The sequence below is a fragment of the Schistocerca piceifrons genome, chromosome X (assembly GCF_021461385.2).
Source record: "Schistocerca piceifrons isolate TAMUIC-IGC-003096 chromosome X, iqSchPice1.1, whole genome shotgun sequence".
Lineage (NCBI taxonomy): Eukaryota > Metazoa > Arthropoda > Insecta > Orthoptera > Acrididae > Schistocerca > Schistocerca piceifrons.
In genome coordinates this window covers 246947855-246971166 of record NC_060149.1, presented here as the reverse complement: position 1 = coordinate 246971166, position 23312 = coordinate 246947855, and the positions used below count along the sequence as shown (strand labels likewise).

The window sequence follows — 23312 nt, the reverse complement described above, 5'->3', positions numbered from 1 at the left end:
AGGTCATTGCGAAGTATTGCTAAAATCTGATACTACCATGTTCTCATAGTTCTTTGGCAGCTTTTTCTCTGACTATCAAATTTGCCAGTGGCATATTTAATGGCATTGCAGCTATAAGCACTTCTTAAATATACATAAAATATAATCCAATAAAATTTTATTTTATGTTTAATGAGTCTTTGTTAGTAATGCTTCATAGTCTTGTGGCACAAAAATAAAATAAAATATAACTTTCGGTAGTTTAGCCAAGATGAAGGGAGTGCTTGATTGAAAACTGTGTCACAGCTAATGAATCATGTATATGCATTTATGACATTCACATGATGCAACAGAGTAGACCTACATACTAAACTGAAGGAAGGAATCCGTAGACCGACAACACTATCATAAAATAGTGTTAACTAGGTGTGATATAACCAAACTCTGATGAATAATTGCAATTGCTGTGCTTCACCTTTTCAAGCAATGTTAAATTTTTGATTAGAATTGTTTTTAAAGTGCTATTAACATGTAAGTGCAAAACCATAGAAGTTTTGCATTACATATATTATTTGCTCATTGCCAGAAGCAGAGTTTCAAAAGTTATTTATACTGCATGTAATGTGCTCTTTGAGAATGATTGTATCAGCTTTATGTGAGATTGTAAACAACCTGGTTTTCATGATAAGGCTCTTCACGCATTTTTTTTTTTTTTTTTTTTTTATGCATAACTAGATCACAGTAACCAGTCTCTTACTTTTAACTAATAAGCTTCATAGTTAGGTGCTTCGTACTTAATGTCTCCTGAAAATTTTGTAGCTACATAATTTGAACTTCCGCTGTGTGACTCCTTCTGTATGCCATTTTTCCATCATATTATTTGTTTCCCTTTGTAACCACCAGAACTTTTCCTCACTTCACGTAAGTCTACGATTTCTGAGTCTCTCATTGTTTCACTTATATATTCGTAGAGGCAGATACTTACGTGCATGCTGACTGCTGCATTTACCTTTCAGTTCTATCCAAACCTCATTACTCCATTTCATTGATTAGCTCCCATATTTTGCTAATCTGCAGCTTGTGGTTAGTGGCTAGCATTGCTGCTCCTGGATCTTGGGGTCCCGGGTTCGAATCCTGGCTTGCTCGGGGATTTTCTCCACCCAGGGATTGGGTGCCCGACTGTGAAAAGTTTGAGAGTTTGTACAGGCACTGATAACCCTGCTGTTGAGTGCCCCACAAGCCAAATCATCATCATCATAGTCATATTTATTTTGTTTCTACTGCAGACCACTTCTTTGCACTGTTTGACGGTACAGTGTATTAGGGATCAATAAATCTTAATTTTGTGTTCCCATAAATCTTATTAACTTTTTGGCATTTCTGAAAGACCATTATATTATTTTCTTTTGTTTTTCCACTTGATAAGCATGAACGAAATAATACTAGTGAAAAATTATGAAGGAACACTCTGAAACAATGGTTTCACATGAATGAACTTTGCTCAGATGTTATGCATGGTGTATGTTACACTTCTAGTGTATTGTTTAGCTTCATCTGTCTGCCACACAATCCTGAAATTGTACATAGGGGCGATCATTGAGGTCCCAAGGGACATCTTGAAAGACAGTATTTTTTGATGCTTACACTTCCTGTTGGAATCGGTCCCCGGAAATACTGATGATGATGCAGACTGGACCAAATAACTGGTAAATCTTGTCCTGCAAATGCTTGGTAGGTGACTGCTCTGTGGATAATGCCAGCTGATATAACTGACAAAAATCTATGAAGAGTCCAATGCATCAAACGAGATGTATATACATGAGCATTTCCCTGTTAGAAGAACATGTACCTTCCTGATACCATGTATTTGTTGCCCTTCTATTCACAAACAATTACCACTGACATTAAGGTGGAATCTACACTCATCAGTAAAACATCTCTCATCATTTGTCCTTGTTGCATGCTTTAATATACTGTAGAAGGCATGCAGAGTGGTGATGGATCATGAGAGGTAGCATGAAACATAATACCCTAGCTTGTAGCAAAGACACAGCAAATGGTTCCTGATGGCATTATCCAAGATTCTGCTTACATCATTTGTGTGCTTCAGTTGCCATATGGTCAGTAATGATTCCTCATGAGTTGTGCCAATCTGAGCCTACTGCTGCCACCATGAATCTGGACAACAAGCATATATGACTTTCTGAAATGTGGAATCAACAGTAATACCACACTGCTGACACCCTAAATCCATTGTTTCTCTGCAAGGACCATACACCCTCCTGCATTGCTCTCAGGGAAGGAAGGAAGGGCGAAGGGAAGGAAGATTAGAATTTAATGCCCCATCAACATTGAAGTCATTAGAGATGTAGCACAAGCTCAGAATGTTTCATGGATGGGGAAGGAAATTGGCCATGCTCTGTCAAAGGCCTGCATGCCTGGAGCAATTAAGGGAAATCACGGAAAAGTAAAACAGAATGGCCAGATACCGATTTGGACCAGCATCCTCGCAGATGCAAGTCCAATCTGCTGACCACTGTGCCACCACACTTGGCCATTGCTCTCAATACAATTTCACTGAAATTCAGTTAATTTGAGGAATTGCTCTTATTGACACCATCCTCTCATGTATACTATGTTTATTAACTCAGTGTGTTGCTTGAATCAACATATCACTCTTTTAGAAAGTAAAATAAAATTATTATGGGTCACATTTTCACGCTTAATATGTGGTTCTCACTCAGCACACAGCATGGATCTTTGAAGCATTGTCTGTCAGTGGTCCAAGCAGACATTATTATGGTATTTCCATGTCATTTTGCTGGAGGTTTTAATTTTTTTATTTAATGCTAGTGTATAAACAGCAATAGATAAAAACATGGGTCTTACGTTTTCTCAGTGAATGATTGATTTCAGGATGATTTAGCATGGGTTTACTGCTTTCTGTAAATTTTCTTGGCCATTGTTTATTATGGTATTCTACTCTGAACCTAGAACTGGATGGGTGAGATTGAAGGAATAAACATGCGTAATTGTAAACCTTTTTATACATATTCAGTGCCATTATGTTGCAGCACTATGAAGGATAACATATCACTCATGCATTTGATTACTTTAAATTCACAGAACTACAAAGAGGATGGTGGCGTATCACAGACAAGGATCAGTTACAGACAATCTTAGATAACTTGCATACTAGAGGTGTCCGTGAACGTGAACTCAAGAGGGTAGTTGGGAAATATATGGAACATGCACTGGAATCTTGTGGGAAGGTAAGAACTATTTGTACCATCTTTTAATGTTTTCATGTAGTATCTTATTTGTGCTCATTTTATTGTGTGTTACTTATTTACAAGGATCATTCAGAAAGTAAATAATGTTTTTTCTACAGATATTTTTATTTGATATAACTAAACAAAAATGTATTTTACATATGATTTGGTACCAAGGCCACTTTTCTGAATAGTCACCATTCAAATTTGGCAGTTGTCATACCATTTTGCCAGCTTTTTATGCCTTCTGCATGCTCAGTTGTCACCATGTTGCTGAACCACTGAGTAATGGCTTCTTTAAGTTTATCATCACTTCCATAACATTGTCCACCCAAAAAATCTTTTAATTTGGGAAGTAAGTGGTAATAACATGGGGCTAAGTCTGGACTGTATGGCAAATATTGAAACATTTCCCACTGAAACCACTGAATCAAGTCATGTGTCACTCCTGTTGCATGTGGATATGTGTTATCATGAAAGAGAATGACTCCATTGGTTAGCATTCTGTGCCAGTTGTTTTGAATGGCACGGCAAAGTCATTGAAGCTTCTGACAGTAGGCTGCTGCATTAAGGTCTCACCTCTAAGCATTTAGTCAATGAGCAGGACACCCTTACTCTTCTAAAACACCATGGCCATAATCCTTCTGGTGATCAAAATTTATTTTGCTTGTTTTGGTTTCATTGGGGCTTACGAATGATGCCATTCCACTGATTGGCTCTTTGTTTCTAGTGTGAAATGTGATATCCAAGTCTCATCACCAGTGACAATGCAATTCAAAAATTCATCACCATCCTTTTCATAGCGACTGAGAAATGTCATTGCAGCTGTCATTTGTTTGATTTTGTATTCATCTGTCAAAATTCAAGGAACCAACCTAGCACACACTTTTTAAAAGGTCAGATCTGCACTAACAACCTCATACAACAACACAGTTCTTGAAATGTCTGGAAAGAGTGAGTGCAGTGCAGTAATTGTGAAACACATATCTTCTAGGATTTTTATCTCGATCCTTGCTTTCAGTCCATCAGTCACCACTGAGGGCTGGCCCGAGTGATCTCTGTTGTGAGCATTCTTCTGTCTGCCATTAAACATGATAAAAACTTCCAAACTTATGCTTTGTTCATCACATTACCACACACCACAGTTATCTGTCTATAAATTTTGATGGGTCAGATGTTTTGCGCATTTAAAAAATGGATAACACTGCACACCTCACACTGGCGAGATTGTCTATTTTGTCACACATTTTAAAATTACAAAGCTAAGCAGTAAGCAACCGTATTGGATCGTAGCTGCCGCCAAACTGAAGCAGATGAGTTCCAATGTCATTGATTGGTCTGGTGGTGTCAGTGGTTGTGGTGGTGGTGATGGGGGGGGGGGGGGGGGGGAGGACAAAGTCACATGTGAAAAACAAAATGTTCTTTACTTTCTGAATGACCCATGTATCTAAAGTTGTCTTTTTTAGTCCCTTTCATTTACAGCAATTAACTGGATAAAATCATGAATGCTACATATGGTGATCACTTAGTGAGTGTACTCTGGGCTACTCATGTTGCTTTATAGTTACTAAAAACCACAGTTATTCATAGGATATATAATTAATTACCTTATGCACAAAAGCCACTCTGTTTTAGTAATCATCCATAGGCTGTTGTTTTGATTCTTTTTGAGCCTTGAAAACAAATGAATAAAGCTCAATATATGATGAAGTGTAACAGCTATATCAGAGCTATGGTAACAGTTACATAGAAGAGCTTGTTAGGCAATTTGATATAATATTCCAAAGTTAAGTGTGGTTTTCTTAATTCATTTCTGTAATGATAGTGAATCATACAATTGTTGTACTTCTTCTGTATATGGTTAGAGGTCACATTTATCTTTCTTGAGTTTCAACGTTTTATAGATAGGGAACAGCAACTTTAGCTTAAATTCCTTAAAGTTTTCATTAATGGTTCTGTCAACAGTTGCAGTATTTATTGGGTGACTAATTTCGAACCTTACAGGTTCATTCTCAAGCCTGGCCTACTGGGGCTGCACTGACAGTGCCTGATCTTAATAATAAAGAGTTTGACAACACACACACACACACACACACACACACACACACACACACGCACACACTCTTTGGCTGTTTTGGTGTCTTGAGATCTGTCCAACTTCCTCTGAAGGCTGCCTCTGGGAAAAGTTCAACTGAAGAAACAAAACTTTATCTTGAGAGACTCGAACTTACAATTCCAAGGACCAATTAACATTTCTCTTCACTTAGTTTTATAGCATTCACAACAAGCAGTTAATTTCAATACCTGATCAGAAGTAACTAGACACTTATTAATGGGCATTAGTATGAGGTATGTCCACCCTTTGGCTTTATGATAGCTTGAACTCTGCCAGGGAGACTTTCAGTAAGGGTTCTGAATGTCTATGGAAGAATGGCAGTCCATTCTTCCTCAAGAGTCGAAACCAGACAAGGTAGTGGTGCTGGATGCTGGCCTCTGGAGAGAAGTTGACTTTCTAACTCACCCGAAATGTGTTCCGTTGAGTACAGGTTGGGACTGTTCAGGCCCGTCCATTTCAGGAATGTTATTGTCCACAGACCATTGCCCCACAAATGCAGCTTTAGACAGAGTGCATTGTCACGCAAATACAAGCAAACTTTATCTTCGAATAGTTCCCCTATGCAGTACACAATGCTGCAAAATGTGTTCATATCCTTCCACATTTAGTGTTTTCTTAAACACCATAAGGAGATCACATCCTAACCTTGAAAAACAGTCCTGTATCATAACACCACCTCCTACATACTTCACTGTTGGCACTATACATGGCAGCAGAGAACATTCTCCAGGCATTCACCAAACAAAAGCCCTTGGATTTCTTACTCAGGTGACATTCAGTGACTAGTATATGTTTGAAGGCACTGATCTCTCCTGACTGACCCATTTCGGTGTCACCGCTTCTGTACTGGCAACTGTCACATTTTATGCTGGTGGGTCCACCTTTCATACCATCTAGCACTCAGAATGAGATTTTCACTCTGCAGTGGAGTGTGCGCTGATATGAAACTTCCTGGCAGATTAAAACTGTGTGCTTGACCGAGACTCGAACTCGGGACCTTTGCCTTTTGTGGGCAAGTGCTCTACCAACTGAGCTACCGAAGCACGACTCACGCCCGGTACTCACAGCTTTACTTCTGCCAGGAGACGAGGTACTGGCAGAAGTAAAGCTGTGAGTACCGGGCGTGAGTCGTGCTTCGGTAGCTCAGTTGGTAGAGCACTTGCCCGCGAAAGGCAAAGGTCCCGAGTTCGAGTCTCGGTCGGGCACACAGTTTTAATCTGCCAGGAAGTTTCATCTAGCACTCAGTTCTGCATTACATAGGGGTGTCCCTGTACTTTGGATCAGGAAGGGTATTTCCTATTACATAAATGCCTGTAAATAGCTCCAAGAGAAAAAATCTAGACAATTTAGTTGTGAGTAAATATGACAGGCTGTCTATTGCTGCTCACAGTAGAGCTACTGCATTGAACAGTGTGCTGCATAGGTTAAATACAAGACTGATATCCAGGATAAGCTAATCTCAGTCCACAATTTTTTATTACAAAGTTCCATAAAATTTCAGTTTCTGTTTCTACTTGAAGACACACAAATTGATGATGACAGTAGCCAAAACTATAATGTATTGAATTAAAACTGTGATCTCAATGGTGCATTATAATAAAAAGATGCAAAGTATTATCTCAGATTCTTACTCAGATTTTGTTTTCAGTTGATCTGTGTACACTCTGATAATTCTCAATCGAAATTTCTGTGATTTTCTGAAATTGCTCCAAACAAATAATGAGATAGTTTCTTGAATAATTACATGACCAACCAACTTATGATAGAGTGGTACCTGCCTCCATTTGCAATACAAGCATTAACAGTGGACCATTAAAGAAATTTTTTTGCCCACTATTATTACGTTTACTGCCCTTGTTTAGGCTACTGCCACTTTTCCCAAGAAGGTTGGAGAGGACTATTTTATTTTAAAATGAAATCAAAAAATCATTGTAATTACTGTGTTATGTGATAGTGTTTCTCTTACTAACTTTTAATCCATGATCTTTATGTTCAAAACATCGGTCATCACTTTTAACAGCACAGTTTCACTAATGAGCATTAAATTAGACACCTTCCTAGTAGAATGTAGGTACCTTTGACCATATTGATTGCAGTGGGTAGGAGGGAGGGGGGGGGGGGAGGGCAGTGGAGGGAAGAGATTTGGCCATTGTCTGTTCATCTGGTCAGAACAGCATCCAAGGCAGTTACAGCGCTCTTGACAGAATCCCAGAAGTACTCAACAATAGTGAGGTCTGATGACTTCAGTGACCAGCTAAGTACTCTTGTGTTGGTGCATTGTTCATTGAAAGAGTTTGACATAATTTGTATTCTTGGAATTGTGTGTTGATGCCATACCATGTTGTTTATATAGGTCACAAGTACTGTTCTTTACATGAATAGGCAGATGCATTTTATCGGCAAGTATCTCCCTGTGGAATGTTCCCTTAAGGAATAATGACAAACATACCAGGTATCCAATCTCATCTTATTTAAACACTTCCCATATGAAGATATCGCCACCACCCTGTCTACTTTTTGTGCAGTCATACCATCTTGAGTCCCGGTGACTTCTTCTGTTGCAGCAAGCATCTTGTGGCAGTGTTTATGTGATTATGCTAGTTTCTCTTTACTGTCATCCATAGTTAGTATAGATACCTATATGGCTCAGTGACACAGATGATGTAGACATTATTTAAAGAATAAAAATAAATTCTTGTATTAAACTTCCTGGCAGATTAAAGCTGTGTGCCGGACAGATACTCAAACTCAAGACCTTTGCATTTTGTGGGCAAGTGCTCTACCATCAGAGCTTCCCAAGCACGACTCAACACTTTAGCATCCAGTGCATGTTTCCATCAAAGCAGGGCAACTTGAAACAGGAACTATGTGAAAACATTGCCTTTGCCATTCAGCATGTCAACAATGGCTTTCGCTATCCACTGCAGTCTGAAGTGTTTGTTGTTTCTGGATAATGGAATTGGTGCAATGACATGTGTGATGCTAGTCAAACTGCCACCAAATTGTGTCAAAGCATTGATAAAGGCTTCCACACTGCAGCATTCATAGCCATTGCATATTGTGATCACTGTGGTTGGTCTAGTTCCAGCTTGTCACTGCGAGTAGCCCCATTCCATCCACTGTTGTAACACGAAGCTGTGTATAAGCCCATTCTAACTAATTTTCATGCTAATGTTGTGCTTTTTGATACAGATAATAATACTAGCATTTGATTTCACATTTGAACATCATTTGATTGCCCTTTATTGAGCTTGGTATAACAGTAAACATTTTGGTCATACATTCCTGAAATTTGGAATCATTCAGTCCATTCGTTTAGGGTGTTGAAATGTTCGCAAATAATAGTGTAGTGATTATGATTTCCAAAAAAAAATATTCATCCTTGCATGATGATGTTTCATGATACTTATGAGTTGAATACAAATACACATTTACCAATGAAATATGATCTGTGCAGTTTTTTTGGGCTTTCGTGCCTAGGGGCCTCAAGTGCCACACCTCCAAACCTCATAGATATGTGTTACATTTGATTCTTCTTAGGAACCATTGATACATTGCATCAAAAACATGCTTGTTATATATTTCTGTAGGGCCCAACTACATTACTATTCGGTCGGTAGCCTGAACAGTAGTTTATCTGTTTGTTGTATATTTATATTTTAAAAGTCATTAACGTGATAGAGTATCATAGAATTTATGTAACTACAGATGAGCGGACACAACATCCTTTGGCCTGGACACACATTCTCAATTATATCAATCCACATCAGTAAATAATTTTGTGTCATCTACCCAAAAAACTGGCAAATATATTTTCAATGATTGTTGTGAACATGGTGAGTAATGCAGTTTGAGATATTCAGTACTTGATTTCTAATTTTTCTGTTGATAATCTCTCTGTTTTTGTCGTCAATAAATATTCTCTCTTATTTTGTTCTAGTCATTTTTATTGCTTGTGTTTTTAAATTTCTTCACTGAAGTACTAGTTCCTAGAGGTCTTCTTAATGTGTGAAATTTATTGAGTAAACACAATTCATTATTACGCATGACACATTTTGCCTAGTTGCATAACCATCTGCCTGTGATTTAGAAAAGTGTCGTTCTTGGACTATGACTTGGCTGGCCATAGTTGGTTATTGTATGAATTAGCTTTTTTGTGGGTGATGGTGTTGTTGCTAATGACTTTGTAAGAGTTGCAGTTCTGTCTGTTATGTATGCTGCATACCTAGCACCTTTGTATATTATACTCTGTAAATAACCTTGTTATTATTCTTTGTCCACCCCCAGTAGCTGAATGCTCAGTGTGATGGATTGTCAATCCTCTGGGCCCAGGTTTGATTCCCGGCTGGGTTGGGGAAATTCTCCGCCCAAGGACTGGGTGTTGTGCTGTCCTCATCATCATCCTCCTATCATCCTCATCAACTGCAGGTCGCTGAAGCGGCATCAAATAGAAAGTCTGTCACCCAGTTAACTGCCTGCCCAACGGGGGGGTCCTAAACATATGATTAAATAAATGAATTATTCTGCTTTTTTCCATATAGATTTTACATTGCAAAAATATGTTAAACTTCTGACTTTCTTGTTTGTAATGGTTATTACACTATTCACATTTAGCCTTATCAGATTCCATGGTACTTCTTACATTCACTTTTATCTTAATTAAATACCTTAAAATATTGATTTACGAATTTTGTTATGAACCTCATCATAATATTAAGATGGCATCTATTCTTTCGGACATGTCCGAGAGAACAGATGCCATTTTCATATTGTTTAAGGCTAACCGGCTGATGACCTTCTTCAGTGCAGATGCACACGATTTGCCTGAACTCTTACAGGACTCGGTGGATTGTCTGCCTCAAGTAATGGGTATAATGGCAGGGGCACTACGAATGTAGTGTGTGGACTATAAGTTGAGAATATGGGTCTCACGGGGAGTGTGCCGGAGATAAATTTCTGCATTCGCACTATCCTCTGTGCCCTTGGTGGCTCAGATGGATAGAGCATCTGCCATGTAAGCAGGAGATCCTGGGTTCGAGGCCTGGCCGCGGCACACATTTTCAACTGTCCCTGTTGATTTATATCAACGCCCAACAGCAGCTAATGGTATTGATTTCATCGTAATCTGATCATAATATTTCTTTGTTAATATCTCTGCCCTTCACAAATAATCTACATCTACATCTACATTGATACTCCGCAAGCCACCCAACGGTGTGTGGCGGAGGGCACTTTACGTGCCACTGTCATTACCTCCCTTTCCTGTTCCAGTCGCGTATGGTTCGCGGGAAGAACGACTGTCTGAAAGCCTCCGTGCGCGCTCTAATCTCTTTAATTTTACATTCGTGATCTCCCCGGGAGGTATAAGAAACGCACCCTCTCGAAACCTGGACAGCAAGCTACACCGCGATGCAGAGCGCCTCTCTTGCAGAGTCTGCCACTTGAGTTTATTAAACATCTCCGTAACGCTATCACGGTTACCAAATAACCCTGTGACGAAACGCGCCGCTCTTCTTTGGATCTTCTCTACCTCCTCCGTCAGACCGATCTGGTACGGATCCCACACTGATGAGCAATACTCAAGTATAGGTCGAACGAGTGTTTTGTAAGCCACCTCCTTTGTTGATGGACTACATTTTCTAAGCACTCTCCCAATGAATCTCAACCTGGTACCCGCCTCACCAACAATTAATTTTATATGATCATTCCACTTCAAATCGTTCCGCACGCATACTCCCAGATATTTTACAGAAGTAACTGCTACCAGTGTATGTTCCGCTATCATATAATCATACAATAAAGGATCCTTCTTTCTATGTATTCGCAATACATTACATTTGTCTATGTTAAGGGTCAGTTGCCACTCCCTGCACCAAGTGCCTATCCGCTGCAGATCTTCCTGCATTTCGCTACAATTTTCTAATGCTGCAACTTCTCTGTATACTACAGCATCATCCGCGAAAAGCCGCATGGAACTTCCGACACTATCTACTAAGTCATTTATATATATTGTGAAAAGCAATGGTCCCATAACACTCCCCTGTGGCACGCCAGAGGTTACTTTAACGTCTGTAGACGTCTCTCCATTGATGACAACATGCTGTGTTCTGTTTGCTAAAAACTCTTCAATCCAGCCACACAGCTGGTCTGATATTCCGTAGGCTCTTACTTTGTTTATCAGGCGACAGTGCGGAACTGTATCGAATGCCTTCCAGAAGTCAAGAAAAATAGCATCTACCTGGGAGCCTGTATCTAATATTTTCTGGGTCTCATGAACAAATAAAGCGAGTTGGGTCTCACACGATCGCTGTTTCCGGAATCCATGTTGATTCCTACAAAGTAGATTCTGGGTTTCCAGAAATGACATGATACGCGAGCAAAAAACATGTTCTAAAATTCTACAACAGATCAACGTAAGAGATATAGGTCTATAGTTTTGCGCATCTGCTCGACGACCCTTCTTGAAGACTGGGACTATCTGTGCTCTTTTCCAATCATTTGGAACCCTCCATTCCTCTAGAGACTTGCGGTACACGGCTGTTCGAAGGGGGGCAAGTTCTTTCGCATACTCTGTGTAGAATCGAATTGGTATCCCGTCAGGTCCAGTGGACTTTCCTCTATTGAGTGATTCCAGTTGCTTTTCTATTCCTTGGACACTTATTTCGATGTCAGCCATTTTTTCGTTTGTGCGAGAATTTAGAGAAGGAACTGCAGTGCGGTCTTCCTCTGTGAAACAGCTTTGGAAAAAGGTGTTTAGTATTTCAGCTTTACACGTGTCATCCTCTGTTTCAATGCCATCATCATCTCATAGTGTCTGGATATACTGTTTTGAGCCACTTACTGATTTAACGTAAGACCAGAACTTCCTAGGATTTTCTGTCAAGTCGGTACATAGAATTTCACTTTCGAATTCAATGAACGCTTCACGCATAGCCCTCCTTACGCTAACTTTGACATTGTTTAGCTTCTGTTTGTCTGAGAGGTTTTGGTTGCGTTTAAACTTGGAGTGGAGCTCTCTTTGCTTTCGAAGTAGTTTCCTAACTTTGTTGTTGTACCACGGTGGGTTTTTCCTGTCCCTCACAGTTTTACTCGGCACGTACCTGTCTAAAACGCATTTTACGATTGCCTTGAACTTTTTCCATAAACACTCAACATTGTCAGTGTCGGAACAGAAATTTTCGTTTTGATCTGTTAGGTAGTCTGAAATCTGCCTTCTATTACTATTGCTAAACAGATAAACCTTCCTCCCTTTTTTTATATTCCTATTAACTTCCATATTCAGGGATGCTGCAACGGCCTTATGATCACTGATTCCCTGTTCTGTACATACAGAGTCGAAAAGTTTGGGTCTGTTTGTTATCAGTAGGTCCAAGATGTTATCTCCACGAGTCGGTTCTCTGTTTAATTGCTCGAGGTAATTTTCGGGTAGTGCACTCAGTATAATGTCACTCGATGCTCTGTCCCTACCACCCGTCCTAAACATCTGAGTGTCCCAGTCTATATCTGGTAAATTGAAATCTCCACCTAAGACTATAACATGCTGAGAAAATTTATGTGAAATGTATTCCAAATTTTCTCTCAGTTGTTCTGCCACTAATGCTGCTGAGTCGGGAGGTTGGTAAAAGGAGCCAATTATTAACCTAGTTCGGTTGTTTAGTGTAACCTCCACCCATAATATTTCACAGGAACTATCCACTTCTACTTCACTACAGGATAAACTACTACTAACAGCGACGAACACTCCACCACCGGTTGCATGCAATCTATCCTTTCTAAACACCGTCTGTACCTTTGTAAAAATTTCAGCAGAATTTATCTCTGGCTTAAGCCAGCTTTCTGTAATCATTCTATTGATAGTAATGTACACATCCTTTCAATTGTTTGCCTATCGCAATGCGCACTGCCCAAAAAGATGTTCTTGACATATTACTCAATTTCATTTTTAAACTGCAAAGCTACAGATTTCATTGTTTACTTAAGTCAATACTGTAGAACCTTTTAAATATTCCAGAATGACTATTTCAATCTGCGGTAGTGCGTGTAGTATTTTGAAATATCGTGGCAGATTAAAAGTGTGTGCTCGACTAGGACTTGAACCCAGACCCTTGGTTTTAGGGGCAGTCTCTTATACACTGAGCTATCCAGACATCACTCAAGACCTACCCTCATAGCTTCACTTCTGGTAGTACTTCTCGTATTTTCCAAACTTACAGAAGCTCCTATGCTTTTAAATATTCCTATGGGGTTCCTACACTATTTCAGACAAATGTACTGAGCTGAACACAGATGCAGAAACTTACCTCTTGTGCAGGGAAATCAAAAGTTGAAAATATTATGTGAATTGTCCTACATGGAAAGAGACGCTTCCAACAGCTAATACACCCACATTTAACAACAAATTTACGATTTCTGCAGTAAGCATGCATGGTCTGGCCTGGTAGTATAAACCAAAAGCAAATCTCAGTGAACAACACAGTTAGGAGATGATGTCAACAAGTTTTATCTGGTAACAACATATGCAAAACGTAGGCTGTACTCTGCTGATACAGTTTTATGCCCAGTGCGCTGGGACTGGATCTCATCGTACAACTAGGCATTATAAGGTGCACTGCTGTCATGGTGTTGGCCATATCTCCCAGGTGAACAATATGTGGCTCAGTTGATGTTTTTTCTCCAGGATTTGATGGGATGTCATATCCATCAAGATTATTTTTCTACTGCTCTGTAGAGTGTTATTTGTTGTTTGGTCCAACTGTATGCATTATAGAACTACATTTATTTCTTGAGATATGTGTATAGCCTGCCACAAAAGGAGCACATGATGTATTAAACATGCAGTTTTAAATTCCACACTGTAATACATTAAGAGAAGAATACTTTATCAGTAGTATACTTAAGCATATTTACACCTTCAACCATTCATAAGCCTAAAGTGTTGCAGCATTACTTTTGGTGCACATAGAGGTACTTGTCAGCCTAAGTTACCTGTAGTGCAGTATTACCATATAGAGGGGGAGAATATTAAACATTTTATAAGTTTTCTGTGTCACTCAATTTGTCCCACAAGTGGTCAGTAATAGCCAATTCTCTTTAGGACTAAAAGATTTCTTGCTCATTATCCACATACTTATAAATTTTTGTATTCTGTTTGGCATCATAGCAAATGGATCGGATGTTCATTTCTAGTGTGAGTATGGAAAAAGAGGATGATGTATTTGAATGCATGTTTACTCTTTGGTGGTGTGTTTGCAATGCCTCATTTTTGATTTTGCTGCTTTGGTTGTTGTCAGTAGAGTGCAGTACACTGTGTTATCTATAACTACTATGAAGCTATAAAAACGAAATATCATTTTAGAGGCTTATGTGTTTCACATCATACTATATTTGATTTGAAAATTTGCTCTCTTGCAACTATCATTACATTTATTATTATTTTTTGTGTTAGAAACTATTGTTTCTTTTTTTCCCTGTTATTGCTATCATTAGCACCAACATTTTTCTGACTGAAGAAAAGAAATACTGGACAAAACAGGACATTTTGTGTGCTATATTTGTATAATAATTACAAAACTCCTAGGGAAGGTTTACTGTTTTATTTTACTGAGCTTAGTACCATGTGTGTTCACAAGAATTACAAAAAGTATGTGCATTGTTTTAATTGTAAATTTTATGTAAAATTTTTTCTCTGTAATAATTGTTGGTTGTAGATACTGCCTTTAGTAGTGTTTTTATTAATCACACTTGTGGTTTTATGCAATGCTCTCAAACTCATTTTTCTTTGTTTGTAAGGCTGCTTTTCTTCCATTTGATGTAAATTGGAACTGGACCATTGTAATCAAAATTTATATGATAAACTGACAATAAACAGTTAAATGGAAACAAGTAAGAAGCAATATTGGTCCATTATAGGTGTGTGTTGCTGGAGGTGAAAAAGCTGTGACAGATCTGGCAATCACTGACATGGATCACAAAATCGCAGCATTACCTGGTGGAGCACCTCTGCGAGATGAGCCAGATCAATGGTACCCACGAGTAGCACTTCGTGTTGACTTGCAGATGCTGGAACAGCTTGAAGTACTTGAAGACAAGGTAGCTAATGCCAGCATGCAGATAAAGGTAAGTTATGGCAAATAATGTATATTTCTACTAAGCTACACTTTACTTAATGCCGTATTATGGTTTTTGGAATATAATTTTGCTGTGTGTTCTAAATATAAGGAGCATTATTTAATTTTTCACCACTTTGGTAATCCACACACTTTTTTTTCTTTCTTCATATCAGTCTCTCACACCCCTCACTTTCTGTTAATGATTCATAAATTTTATCTGTTTCTTCTTAGATTAGGTTGCATTTTGCAGTGTCTGTTCTTCCTATATAAATGACACTTTCTTCACTCCCTTAAACCAGTATTCATAAGCAGAACAACTTTTGCCTGTGGCTGGGTGAATTTTTCTGTTTTTACCACCGGTTTGCTTCCTCCTCTCAGCCACGTACTGTATATTATGTATTTTCTATTCACAGCAAATAGCTTCTCATTTTTATTACCACAAGGACTTATTTAGTTATGAGGTTGTGAGGCTGTTTGTGGTAACTAGTTGTGTTCAGCGATACATGTTATTTTTCTTTTATGTGCTACACATTTAGGGATGGAAGGTCCCACCGCGGATTACTTCAGATGAGACAGCTGTGTTCAGACCATCGTGTTTACCATCAGATGTTGATGAAGCAAAGACAAATCCAGTCGAGATCGCAAAAGAACGTCTCATTTCCTTAGAAGCTGCAATTGAAAGAAGATACTTAAAGCCTCCACTCGGTGTGAGGTGAGTCTATTATAATATTTTGTATAGTAATGCTGTTAATCATCAAACTGAAAGGTTAATTAACATCTTTTGCTTTAATCTTAGATTTTGCTGTAATACATCCTTTTTATGTTTTATGCCTTGTGCTGAATGCATCTTGTATGTGATACAGTAACAAAAGTGAATACAAAAAGAAGGCTGATCATACAGTGTTTTATGATTATTGTTATAGAAGAATGGTAAACGTTGCCCCACACAACAATTTGTATGGGATTCAGTTTATTACAATGCCTACAAGCATTCAAAGTTACCAGTTAATTATAAATAATGTGTTGTGCTATCTAAGAGGAGAAGTAAAGATGAGAGGAGCGCATCCAAATCCCCATCCAGGTATCTTAGTTTACATTTTCAATTTTACTTTGAGTAAATAGTGTATGGTGCCTTCAAGAAGACTGCAGTTGATTCCCACTACCATCATTATTCACATGGGAGTATGCTCTGTCCATAATGACCAAAGTTTCAAGGGCACATTAAACTCTAACCTTGATTCCTTTTCTTCCTCAGGGAAAAAAATAAACATGTTTCCTGACACTGTGAAATTTGATTATGAGGCTAGTGGTGTGAAAATAATTCAATAGTTAATACACACATCATACATACAGAATTTGTTCTTTTTGTCCAAGACAATTTCTGCTCAAGCTCTACATGTTTGATACCTATTTCTTAAAGTGTATTTTGAGTGTAATTCTTGTGGCAACAGTTTTAGTCTGAATACGCAAGAGTTGTAACCAGAATTTTGTGAGATTGTAATGTTTTGTACAGTAATGCTATTGACCATATAACTGAAAGATTAATTAAAATACTACATACACTGATCAGCCAGAACATTATGACCATCAACCTACTATCGATATAAACCCATTCAGGTGACAGCAGCATCTCGTAGCGAGGAATGACTGCTAGTGCTAGTCAGACACACAGAAGGTGCACGTAGTATCAATGAGCGCGCTGTCTGTGTGTAGAATGGAGAAGGCAAACAAGCCATCTGAGCTGGACTGATGGCAGTTTGTGATAGCCTGTAGACTCGGCATGGACATTTCGGGAACTGTGTGACTTGTCAGGTGTTTGAGGAGTGCTGTGGTGAGTTCCTTTCAATACTTGGTAAAACCAAGGTGAAACCACTCCCAGACATCATGGGGTTGGGCAGCCACCTCTCATTACAGATGCCGGACATTGTAGGCTGGGCAGACTGGTAAAAGAGGACAGGTGGTGAACTGTTGCAGAACTGACATCAGACTTTAATGCTGGACAGAGTACAAGCATGTCTGAACACACAGTGCATTGAACACCCCTAACAATGGAGCTTCGCAGTCGATGACCCATGCGTGTGCCAATGTGAACACCACGACGTCGGGGGCAGAGTGTTACATGGTCTGATGAATCCTGATACCTTCTTTATCACACCGATGGGAAGGCACTAATCTGTCATCTTCCAGGGGAACAACTTGACACCTGTACAACCAGACAGAGGAAAGTTGGTGGTGGCTCTACATTGTGCGGAACATTCAACATTCATGTGGGCATCCATGGATCCAGTGGAGCTTGTGAGGGGCATCATGACTGCCAAGGAGTATCATACACTGGTTGCAGACCATGTACAACCCTTCATGACGATTGTGTTTCCCGACAGCAGTGGCATTTTTCAACAAGATAGTGCACCATGTCACAAGGCCAGGAGTGTGATGGAGTGGTTCATGGAACACAGTGACGAGTTCCAATTGATGTGTTGGCCCTCCAACTCACCAGATCTGAACCCAATAGAACATATATAGGGTATGATTGAATGTGGTGTCAGAGCTCATCACCCCCTCCCCAGAATTCACAGGAATTAGGTGACTTTATGTGCAGATGTGGTGCCAGCTCCCTCCAGTGACCTACCAAGGCCTCATTGATTCCACACCACAACGCATCGCTACTGTTATCTGTGCCAAAGGTGGACACACCGGATATTATGTAGGTGGTATAATGTTCTAACTGATCAGTGTACATTAAAATACTAATATTTTGTTGGTAAAATTAGCCATGTAAACTGCATATTAGTTCTGCTCAAAGGCTGAACACAAGTTTTACCATCCAGTTTGACACCTTAACTTTTCTTGTACAAGAAGTAGATGTGGTCTACTTTTTGCCTGGGCCATTGTAAAGCATACTCATTTTTTATTTATAATTATGTGATGGAGAAGAAATTCAATTGCTTGCTGTAGATAAACATTTACATTACTGCTAAATTAATCTTGATAACTTGTATTGATGTCATGTGAAGACTTAGAACTGTGATAACATCATATAGGTCTAAACACTTAAAATATACCAAGGAAATATTTTACAAGGTATCTCTACTAAGAGTTATCATATGCCATTTCTCTAGTGTTTTGAAGGTATTTTCAGTTTAGTCTTTGTGACATGTATGGTTGTTAAGCCCTTAACAAAAACTGCTCAAAATCTTCATACAACCTTCGCTGTCAAAGGAAAGCATAGTTCTGTGTCTCATTTTAACAAAATTTCAGAATTGTGTTTTTATGTTCCCAATTAATACAGCAATGTCAGATCACTCTGTTGTGATATTCCACTCCATCTACAGGCCGCAAGCGGCCCATCGGGACCATCCGACTGCCGTGTCATCCTCAGAGGAGGATGCGGATAGGAGGGGCGTGGGGTCAGCACACCGCTCTCCCGGTCATAATGATGGTATTCTTGACCAAAGCCGCTACTATTCGGTTGAGTAGCTCCTCAATTGGCATCACGAGGCTGAGTGCACGCCAAAAAATGGCAACAGTGCATGGCGGCCTGGATGGTCACCCATCCAAGTGCCGACCATGCCTGACAGCACTTAACTTCGGTGATCTCACGCGAACCGGTGTATCCACTGTGGCAGGGCCATTGCCACTGTGATATTCAGTTCAAAATTATTTATTTACAGTCACAGCAAATCATTGAGTTTGGTTGCTGTTACATGCCACACTTTTCTAAAGTCCCGTCGTACTGTGATATACAGTGACTATCACATAGTGAACAAAGAACAAGCTTATGGAGTTTCAGACAGTTTTGTGATTGGTCTGAAGACTGCCTAGCAAATAGAAGTAAGCAAATGAAGAGAAATCGTGAACATAAACTGGGCATGTCCTAAAGAAGTTTTATTGTACTGGCACTCTTCATGATGCATCTCAATGATCTGGTAATTAATGTTGGAAGCTCTGTGATGCTATATGCAGATGATGTCTGAAGTACTGAAAAGTCTGAAAATGTTAAAATACTTGTAATGTATTGGCATTTGTTGCAGTAACTGGCAAATGTAACAGTTGTAACATGTTACATGTAAGTAGACCATAAGCCCCATTATAGTGTGATTATCTGAGTGGATAAAAGTCATTTGAAACAGACATAGCCATTAAATCTCTAAGGACATGTGTCTGGAGTGATTTAAAATAGAACTACACTTACAAAACTAATTGTAAGAAAGGCAGATGCCAGACTGAAACCCACTGAACAACATCTAATGAAATGTGAGTTACGCATAAAAGATATGACATAAAAAATCCTTGCTTGACCAGTTCCTGAGTATCTTCTATGGGTCTGCGACTATTACCAGGTCAGATTAATAGAAGCAGTAGAGATGAAGCAAAACACAGTTACAAGAGAGGCATTACACAGCACACAGGATTTTACTGTTAATATTTCAAAAGTGTAAATTCAAAGAACACTTGGGCAGTATGTAACTGTGCTCCATATATATCTCATGAAATGACTGTGATGGTTAAATAAGAAGAGTTGAAGCTCATGTGGAAGCTTACCCACCATCATTCTTTTTGTACACCATTCATAAATGGAATGGGGAAAATGGTAAATAAAGTTGTATGTAAAACACCCTTGGCCACATTCTTTCAGGTGGCTGGGAGAGAATAGTTTTAGATGTATATTGAGATGCATCCAGTTGCTGCCAGAAACATGATTATTCTGCATTTTTTGCTGTTGCTCTCAGTAAATCACCTTGACCTTAATACCACACAACACTAGTTTGAGGTAGGACTGTTGATAGTTTTAAAAATATTGGGAATGTGATATATCGAGAAAAGGTATTGATATATTGACGGAAAAAATATTGATGTAGAGGCCCATAAAAATATTGGCTTCACATTGTAAGCATACTGCCAGTTTTATAGCAGTATATTTAAGTACTGGTTTATTGTTAGATATTCTGTACATCAAAAAACTAGTAGCCTGGCTATCCCCCTTAGAGCAAGAACTGAAAGGAAAACTATGCATGTTTATCCTTGGCAATAACCACTTTGCTAACAATAGTATCCGCATGTAAGTGGCACAATAAAAAGTATCCGATGGGTCTGTGGCTCAGTTTCATCACTTCATGTTGACTTCCCTGTTTTTTTTTTTTTTTTTTTTTTTTTCAATGTCAGTGACCTAGCAGTTGTAGTGTCAAAATTGCATGGTGAAGCTAAATGTTGCAGTTTCTGTTGGTAGCAACAAGTGCTGATTACATCAGCATTTCCCCTCATACATTTCTGCCCACAGCGAAGACCAATCATGTCATTTAGATTTTTGTTCATCATTTTCAGCAACTGTTTTTGAAGAATGCCGATGTGAAAAAATAGCACACGAGCTGCGTTGAAATTTTGTTTTTTAATGCAACTGGTGTGCTATTACCTTCACCCCCCCCTCCCCCAGCCAGTCAGACTTCCCCTTGTTATCACATATATATTCTTGCTTCACACAGTCAAAGAGAAAGATTGGACATGATGAAAGCTCAAAAAGTAGTAAGACTCCTTCACCCAGTGAAAGTGAAATTATGTTCTACTACAATTTCAAAAGAACAGCTTCAAATATGTACCAAAAATTGTCAAAAAAATATAATATATAAGAAAGTTATTGGCACTCAGTATTGCCATTTTGATATTGCTGATATATATTGACACTTTTTGGAAAAATATTGATACATCAATACATCAATAGTTTATAAACAGCCCTAGTTTGAGGTTTTGCCTCTGTTAGCCACATAAAATTAAAATTTAGATGTAATCAAACAGTGGAAAGTCCAAGTTGGAGTACCAGCAATATTATGAAAAGGATAGAGTGCTACTCATTGTAAAGATGACACATTGAGTTGCAGACAGGCACAGCAAAAAGACTTTTACGTGTGTGACAGTCTTTTAATCGTGCCTGTCTGCAGCTCAGCACATCATCTTTACAGTGTGTAGCACTCTATCTTTTTCACAATTTTCTTAAAATGTAGGTATGATTTTTTTAATAATATAAATCAAAATAATATTTTCCATTGACAATGGAGATAGTATGAAACAGCTCATGACCAAACTCACAAGAGGAAAATCCCCTGGCAACCATTAGGAGAGACACATGATACACGGTTTCTGTAGCTTTCAGTGAATCTGTTTATGTTATAAAACCAGAGGGCTTGTAGGAAGTTGTTACTTTCTGATACTGCCAATTTCTCGTGGCTTCTTTTCCTTACATTAGTGTTGGCTATACTACTTTTTTTTTTGTCAGCAGTTGTGTAAGACTGTCTACATGGTGTACTGTAATGCTCAGTATTGGGTCAATAATGAAGTGAAATTATAAGTCCAGAATTCAGGCAACAAACCTTTTACAAATGTATGTCACAAAAAAATTAAAGTGTAAAGAGCAATATTCACATTTAAGCTGGCAACAAAAATACTCATCTGATTATTTGATAATGTCTTGCATGATGATTTTGGGTGCCCATCTGCAGTTCGCTGCCTGGAAAAATCCAATCTGCAAATCGGTTCTCCAAATAATGTAGATGACACCAGGTGTGTAATTAAATTGTTTGTATTTATTGCACATTACTTTTTACACAAAACAGAATGAAATTAAGATTGACAAAACTTTGAGAGCATGGTAAAATTACATCTCTTAGTGACATGGATGCCAACCAAATTTTGATGCTCGTGCAACAACTATGGTGACCTCAGCAGTTCCATTTTTTATATATCTGAACAACTGGAAAAATAGAGATCTGTGGTTAGGTTTCTTAAACAAGTTAATTCACAGTTACAAACTTTTGAGTTTTCATTACTTTATACATATCTTTTGTTTTAGAGATACAATTACATATTAATACACTGTTTTCTTTGTCATTAAACTCGATTTTTCCAGTTGATTAACAATGTAAAAATATTGTTCATTAATATATTAATTACAGAGTGCTTTTTGTTGTTGACATGTTTACACTGAAGTGCCAAAGAAACTGGAATGGGCATGTGTATTCAGATATATGTAAACGGGCAGAATAAGGCACTGCGGTTTGGCAATGCCTAAATAAGACAACAAGTGTCTGGCACAGTTGTTAGATCAGTACTGCTGCCACAATCGCAGGTTATCAAGATTTAAGTGAGTTTGAATGTGGTGTTATAGTTGGCACATGAGTGATGGTACACAGCATCTCTGAGGTAGCAATGATGTGGGAATTTTCCCATATAAACATTTCACGCGTGTTCTGTGAATATCAGGAATCCAGTAAAACATAAAAACTCTGACATTGCTGTGGCTGGAAAAAGATACTACAAGAACAGGATCAGTGACGACTGAAGAGAATTGTTCAGTGTGACAGAAGTGCAACCCTTCCGTAAATTGCTGCATATTTTGATGCTGGGCCATCAAAAAGTGTCAGTGTGCGAACAATTCAACAAGGTATCATCAATATGGACTTTCGGAGCCAAAGACCCACTCATGTACCCTTGGTGACAACACAACTCAAAGTATTATGCCTCGCCCGGGCCTGTCAACACCGACATTGGGCTGTTGATGACTGGAAACATGTTGCCTGGTTGGATGAGTCTTGTTTCAAATTATCTTGAGTGGATGGACGTGTACGGGATGGAGACAACTTCATGAATCTGTGGACCCTGCATGTCAGCAGGGGACTATTCAAGCTGTAGGAGGCTCTGTAATGGAGTAGGGCATGTGCAGTTGGAGTGATATGGACCCCTGATATGATATGGCTGATAGGTGACACTTATGTAGGCATCTTGTCTGATGACCTGCATCCATTCATGTCCATTGTGCATTCTGACAGACCTGGGCAATTCCAGCAG

The 23312-nt window shown here is 38.8% G+C and overlaps 1 protein-coding gene across 1 annotated transcript in view; it reads left to right on the top strand.

Moving 5' to 3' along the window:
* The window catches only part of LOC124723153 (bromodomain adjacent to zinc finger domain protein 2B-like), a 302554-nt gene that overhangs the window by 216152 nt on the left and 63090 nt on the right, over positions 1 to 23312 (top strand). The window contains exons 24-27 of the mRNA XM_047248344.1: positions 3106 to 3251; positions 14528 to 14554; positions 15277 to 15483; positions 16013 to 16188. Coding sequence (XP_047104300.1) covers positions 3106 to 3251; positions 14528 to 14554; positions 15277 to 15483; positions 16013 to 16188 — 556 coding nt within the window. The remainder of the gene's footprint in view (positions 1 to 3105; positions 3252 to 14527; positions 14555 to 15276; positions 15484 to 16012; positions 16189 to 23312) is intronic.